A 7,689-nucleotide genomic window follows, 5' to 3' on the forward strand; every position below is an offset into this window, starting at 1 on the left:
CCATCCATCACCTGCCCACCTCCATGTGTGTCACACCAGGCCGCCGCCCATCACCTGCCCACCTCCAGGTGTTCATACCAGGCCACCATCCATCACCTGCCCACCTCCATGCAGGTCACACCCACCCCTACCTGCTTGTAGTGGGCCCGGACCAGCATGAAGACGAACCCGCGGTCAGTCAGGGACAGGAGGTCACTGAGGAAGAAGGCAAGACTGGTGTTCAGGTGCTCGGCCAGCTCTGCATCCTGGGGGCACAAAGGCTTGTCAGTCAGTGCCCTCACTGGGCCCACACTACAGTCACCCCAATACACACTGTATCCCCCTGCAGCCTCACTGCACCCCACTGTGCCCACACTACAGTCACCCCAATACACACTGTATCCCCACTGTACCCCACTGTGTCCTCACTACAGCCACCCCAAACACACTGTATCCCCACTGCACCCCAATACACACTGTATCCTTACTGCACCCCACTATAATTATCCTAATACACACTGCAGGCTCACTGCACCCCCACTGAACCCGCATTACAGCCACCCTAACACACACTGCACCACACTGCAGCCTCATTGTACCCGCACTGCAGCCACCCCAATGCACACCATTATCTCTACTGCACCCCGCTGTGCCCACATTCATTCACCCTAATACACACTGCACCCCACTGCAGCCTCACTGCGCCCACACTACAGCCACCCCAATACACACTGCACCCACACTGAGGCCTCACTGCCTGCACTAACACACACTACCCCCACCCTGCTAACACAACGCCATGCCCAGGCTGCCCCTCACTGAGCCCACGCTGTGCCCATGCTGCCCCTTCACTGCTCCATGCCATGCCCAGGCTGCCCCTCACTGAGCCCACGCTGCCCCATCACTGCTCCATGCTGTACCCACGCTGCCCCCTCTATGTGTACGCTGCACCTTCACTGCACCCGCACAAGGACCCTGAATCGATATCTGAAGAACACGGACACATGAGCATGGAGGCAAGAGAGACACTCAGAGGGAGCAAGCAGCTTGCCCAGGATTGGCCGGAGACCAGGTGGACCAAGAGGGCTGCAGGCTCTCCACACTGCACTCGTACTGCCCCATGATGTCCTGTGCTCCACCCACAACTATGCCATCACTGTACCCACACTGCCCTGTGATGCTTTACTGTCTCCCACTGGGGCCACACTATCTCACACAGCACCCACAGTGCCATGCACAGTCCCCACTGCCCCACACTGTGCCCACGGCCCACACTGCATGCACAGCCCCACACTGCATCCACGGCCCTCACTGCATCCACGGCCCTCACTGCCTCACTGCCCCACACTGCATCCACGGCCCTCACTGCCCCACACTGCATCCACGGCCCTCACTGCCCCACACTGCATCTACGGCCCTCACTGCCCCACACTGCATCCATGGCCCTCACTGCATCCACGGCCCTCACTGCCTCACACTGCATCCATGGCCCCACACTGCACCCACTGCCCCACACTGTGCCCACGCCCCCACACTGCACCCACAGTCCCATACTGCACCCACGGCCCCATACTGCCCCACTGCATCCATGGTCCCACACTGCATCCACGGCCCCCACTGCCCCACAATACAACCACTCCACAGCCCCACACTAAGCCCAGGGCCCTACACTAAGCCCACAGCCCCACACTACACCCACGGCCCCACATTAAGCCCACAGCCCCACACTGTCCCCACTGCACCACACTAAGCCCACAACCCCACACTAAGCCCACAGCCCCACACTGCCCCCTGCCCGACACTGTGCCCACAGCCCCACATTGTCCCCATTGCCCCACACTGCACCCACTTCCCATGCACTATAGCCATACTGTACCACTACCTCCCCTCTGTTCCCACTGTCAGCCCCTCTCCATTCACTGCCCTGCACTGTACCCACTGGCCCTGCACTAAGCCACACTGTACTCTCACTGCATCTACTACTCCACACTGCACCCTCCTTGCACCCACAGAGCACTCACACTGCCCCAGAAAAGCCTCTGTCCCTGCACAGATCCCAGGGACCTTCATGAGTTCTACCACTGTCCCAAAGCCCACAGCCTCCTTGCCACAGCCTGGTCTCTGGCCACTCCTGGCATCCTGCTTGTCCTCCCTTTGACCCTCTCCCTTCCCCACGCTCAATGTTCAGAGATCCATTCAGGACTCGTCTTTCCTGTCACTCAGACTTACCCGTTGTAGAGCGTAGCCATGACACTCCCTAAGCGCCTCTCGACCCCTCTGGTTCAGAGATTGGAAAAGACTACATTTCCCAAGCTCCCTTGCAGCTGAGCACACCCAGCGGCCACATGCAGCCCACAGGATGTGAGAAGTAAGGTGGACACGTAAGGAAGGTCCTCCCCCTCCCCTCAGCCTCTAATGTGGATGTGGTGGGAGCCATGGTACATTGCAGGACCAGGCTCACTTCTGCTCAAAGATAAAGTCTGGTCATATCTAATCCACTTGTGATGATGTGAACTCAAATTCACCTCTAATCCAAACAGGAATTTTAAAAAACCCAAACCAACTTCAAATTCACTGTCATGGAGTCCATTCCAAACCACTGGGACTCTCTACTGGGTTGAAGGCTGAAAATCGCAACAAGAGAAGACCACCCATCTTTCTCCTTCAAGGGCGCTCGTGGACTTGACATTCAGCTGTTGGCTTAGGACCACGACTTGCTATGGACGGAGTCACCGGGGCATCTTCGACCTAACCAGGATTCTCTCCCTCACATTGCTGTCAAGTTGGAACCAATTCCTGGAGACTTTCCATTGGATTCTGGAGGCTGAAAACAGCCCAGGAGACAGTCTATATTTTTTTTCTTGGAGCTGCTGGGGGATTTGAACGACCAGAGGCACCACCTTCAGGTCAGCAGTACAACCCTCTACCCACACGGCTACCGTGGCTACTAACCAGTTGTTGTTGTTGTTGTGTACCATCAAGTTGGAACCGACCCACAGAGGGTTTTCAGAGACGATAAATCACAAGGCAGGAGATTACCCAACCTTCTCCTGAGGAGCAGCTGGTGGATCCGAACCATGTGCTTTTGGGATTGCAGTACAGCTTCTTACCACTAGGCCACCAGAGCACCCTACAGGTTACCAGTCTTAAGATACCTAACCAGTCAGCCCTCATTAATGACTGAACATTCACTGGGCACCTTCTAGGTGCCAGACCCTGTGATCAAGACAGACAACAGAGATTCTTCTATGTGCTTTGAAGAGCCCTGAACAGAGAAGGGGAAGGGCTTTCTGTGGAGGGAACAGCAGGTGCAAAGGCCCTGAGGCAGGACATGCTGGAGTGTGAGGGACAGTGAGGCACTCATCCTGCCGCCCTGCTCCCACAGTCACCCCGTGGCCTGATTTTCTCCTGAGTTAGTCTCTGTGGCCTTCAGTTCCCTGCCACCCAAAAAACACAAACGGGCAGGAAACACGGTTGTCTGTGCACGATGCCTCATACAGTAGATGCTCAATAAATGCTGAGAATGACAGAAATGGCCAAAGCCTGTCACTGAGCTGAGCTGTGACCCCCACTATCAACTGAGACCACAGTGCATGGTGGGGGTGCTGGACCTCCCCGCTGTCCTTTCTGGGGGTAGGGAGTGCTGGACCTCCCCGCTGTCCTTTCTGGATGGGGCTGCTGGACCTCCCCGCTGTCCTTTCTGGGGGTAGGGGGTGCTGGACCTCCCCGCTGTCCTTTCTGGGGGTAAGGGGTGCTGGACCTCCCCGCTGTCCTTTCTGGGGGTAGGGGGTGCTGGATCTCCCCGCCGTCCTTTCTGGGGGTAGGGGGTGCTGGATCTCCCCGCTGTCCTTTCTGGGGGTAGGGGGTGCTGGATCTCCCCGCCGTCCTTTCTGGGGGTGTTCTCCTCACAGCCTGGCTTGGTCCCTGGGAACACGAGCCCATTGGTCAGGCTCCAGGGAAGCAAGGCTGAGACCTTTGAGATGAAAGCAGAGGGTCGCATGGGGCACACAAGCTGGCTGCTCACGTGAGATTTCAAACACGAGAGAAGCTCCCATTCCATCTGCAAGTCTCATTTCACTTCAAAACTCAAGACTCTCTGGCCACGGCCGACCCACATTCCACAGGGTGCTGGCTGGATGAGTGGCGACCACCCGTTACACACAGGACGTGTCCTCAGGTCCACACCTCCGTCCCCGCCCTCCTGACTGGAGCCGGTGGTGAAGGTGGGAGCCCAGGAGCTGGAGGCTGGGATTCAACCCCTCACCGCTCGTGTTGCATCAGTTTAAGCTACTTGCTCCCTTTGTGTCTCGGCTGCCCCTCTCTGTCCCTCTATTGGTCAGCCTTTTGTCCTTGTACACGTCAGTGAGTGGGTGACGTCACAGCCAGAGGGCCCAGGTCCGCTGTCAACCAGGTGGGAAAATGTCAGAACAGATCTGTGCTTCACGCTTTTGCTAAGACACTGTTGGCGCTTCTTAAAAGCACGCTTGATGGAAATCTCACCTTGGTGCCCTCTCCTGGCGTTTAGGCTCCCCTCTGCTCACGTCTGGAAGGAATGGTCGCAGACCCTGTCACACACACATTAAGGAACTCAAACTGCTTCTCTGCACTCTGTCACCAGAACTGGGGGCTTCTGACAACAAAATACTTGGGTCCTCTGGTAGACGTGGATCTATATTTAGAAATCTCTCACACACAATCCTATCCATTTTACTCTCTTCTCTCTCTCTCTTTAATCTGTATTTGTCTTCTTTACTGCTCATTATTCTTGCTTCTTAGGAGCTGTGCTGTCAACCTGAACGCACACAGTTCAAGGCCACGAGCTGCTCCATGGGAGAAATGGGCAATCTCCTTCCGTGCGATTTACTGTCTCTGAAAACCTGCTGGACGGTCAGTTATGGGTTGGTTCTGACTCAACGGTACACAACGACAGTTTATATGTGAGAGAGAGATTCCAGTACTAACTCCATAACCTTACTGAAAGAATTGAACGATGAATCCAGACATGCAGTTGTTGTTGTTAAATGCTGTCCAGTTGAGTACGACCCATGAACAACAGATGTGAACCCTGTCCTATCCTGTGCCATCCTCACACTTCCTGACACACAGAGCCCATTGTTGCAGTCACTGTATCAACCCACCCGGTTGTGGGTCTTCCTCTCCTTTGCAGACCCTCCACCTTTCCAACCCTCATGTCCTTCTCTATGGAAAAGTCCCTCCTTAGCAACATTCCTAGAGTATATGAGGTGGTGCTTTCCCATCTTTGTCTCCAAGGAGCGCTCTAGCTTCACTTTCTCCAAGATATATCTGCTTGTTCTCTTGGCTGTCCACGGGATATTCAGTGCTCTTTTCTAATACCACAGCTCAAAGGCATCAATTCTTCCTCTGTCATCCTTATTCACTGTCCAGCTCTCAGATGCACAGCAAGCGATTGAAAAGACCATGGCCTGGATCAGATACACCTTACTCCTCAAACTGACAACATTACTCTTCAATAATTTGGAGAGTTCCCTGACTGTAGACTTTCTCAGTGGAATATGTCTCCTGATTTCCTGATTGCTGGTACCAAGCATGTTGACTGTTGATCCAACTAAGATGAAGTTGTTGACAGTTTATAGGTTCAGTGCTAAGAACTTTTCTTGACATTTAGATGCAATCCATATTGAAGGCTGTAGCCTGTAACAAGGGCTTAAAGTCCTCACTTTCAGCAAGCAAAGTTGTGTCATCTGCATAATGCAGGTTATGATGAGTCTTTCTATGATCTTGATGCCACATTCTTCTTCATGGAGTCCAGCTTCTCAAATAATTGGCTCAGCATACAGATTGAATAGGTATGGAGACAGAATCCAACTCTGACATACTCCCTTCTTAATTTTAAACCATGTAGTGTTCCTTTGCTCTGTCTACATAACAGCTTCTTGAACTGAACTGTATATAGGTTTCTGGTTGATTCAATGGCATCTAACAACAGCAACAAAACCCCCCTGAAGTCTTCTTAAAACCAAATTGTTCAAGTTTACTAGGGATTTTGAAAGTCAAGTGGAATACAGTCAAGATCATGTTTTAATTTTCTTTGGCCTCAATTTGAACTTGCTCTGAGTAACTGACAGTCTGACCCACAGTCTGCACCTGGACTAGTTCTGACTGCTGATACAACGCTTCTCCAGCGATTCCTTCCACAGATGTCGTCAATCTGATTCCTATGCACTCAATCAGGTGAGACCCATGTCTAAAGTTGCTGTTCGTGTTTCTTTTTTTAAAGGTATTTACATCATTGAGCATAAAAAATTCAATCAGTCTATTTCCAGCTTCAGAATTTCCAGAAATTCTGTCACCAAATCCATACTTTCCAAATACTATTCCTTCTAGTCATCAAGTATCATTAACGCGTCTTGTTTGCATATTTGGTCAATTTTGGACTGCAAGATCTGATAAAAATTTTCAATTTCTTCCTCTTTGGCTCTAGATATAGGAGCATATTTTTAAATAATAGTTAGATTTGTAGATTTTCCTAGTATGTTGTTGTTTGTTGTTGTTATGTGCCGTCGAGTCGCCTGCGACTCATAGCGACCCTATGTACAACAGCCCTAAACTCTGCTCTGTCCTGTGCCAATCGCACTGTCTCTGACACTCCCATCCCAATTACCCCAGTCACTGAATCAATCCACCTCATAGAGGGCCTTCCTCTCCTGCGCCGTCCCTCCACCCTCCCAAGCATGATGTCCCTCTCGAAGGACCGGTCTCTCCTCACTACATGTCCAAAGTATGTTAGACGGAGCCTCAGAATCCTTGCCTCCAAAGGAGCCACCCGGTTTAACCCTTTCCAGGACGAATCTATTTGTTTTCCTAGCAGTCCATGGTATTCTCAGTACTCTTCTCCAGCACCACAGCTCAAAGGCATCAGTTCTCCTTCTATCCTCCTTGGTCATTGTCCAACTCTCTGATTTGGATAATACCCTATTACAACGTTGAACTTTAGGGAGAACTTGAAATTGACTTTTTTACTATGAATGTAACACCATGCTTCTTGTTTTTCACTCCCAGCACAGTATATCGTCGTTGCTAGGTGCTGCTCAATTGAGTATGACTAACAGCAACTCTATGAACAAAAGATCTGAACCCTGTTCTATCCTGCACCATCTTCACACTTTCTGACACAAAAGAGTCCACTGTGGCAGTCACCATGCCCGTCCACCTGGTTGAGGGTCTTCCTCTCCTTTGCCGACCCTCCACTCTTCCCAGAATCATGTTCCTCTCCAAGGAAAAGCCCCTCCTAGCAGCATGACTAAAAGTATGTAAGGTGAAGTCTCATCATTCTTGCCTCCAAAGAACACCCTGGCTGCACCCTTTCCAAGACATATCTGTTTGTTCTCTTGGCGTCTGTATGATGTTCATTGCTCTTCTCTAACACCACAGCTCAAAGGCGTCAATTCTTCTGTCCTCCTTATTCATTGTTCAGATCTCAGATGCATAGCAAGTGATTGGAAAGATCACGGCCTGAATGAGACACACCTTAGTCCTCAAATTAACATCACTATCCACAGGAACCAAAATATAACTTTGAGTCTATCCCACCTGAATTTCAGAACTGTCTCAAGAACAGGTTTGAGGCCTTGAACACTAATGAGCAAAGACCAGAAGAGTTGTGGGAGGATATCAAGGGTATCATCCAAAAAGAGTGCAAATGTTCATTACAAAGACAGAGGAGGAAGA

General features: G+C 51.5%; 1 protein-coding gene across 1 annotated transcript in view; it reads right to left on the bottom strand.

Annotated features, from left to right (window-relative positions):
- The window catches only part of LOC102862502 (dedicator of cytokinesis protein 6-like), a 41,388-nt gene that overhangs the window by 18,056 nt on the left and 15,643 nt on the right, over positions 1–7,689 (bottom strand). Inside the window, exon 14 of the mRNA XM_006898851.1 lies at positions 132–245. Coding sequence (XP_006898913.1) covers positions 132–245 — 114 coding nt within the window. The remainder of the gene's footprint in view (positions 1–131; positions 246–7,689) is intronic.

Source organism: Elephantulus edwardii, unplaced genomic scaffold, assembly GCF_000299155.1.
Source record: "Elephantulus edwardii isolate Elephantulus edwardi_28Jun2011 unplaced genomic scaffold, EleEdw1.0 scaffold00237, whole genome shotgun sequence".
Classification (NCBI taxonomy): Eukaryota; Metazoa; Chordata; class Mammalia; order Macroscelidea; family Macroscelididae; genus Elephantulus; species Elephantulus edwardii.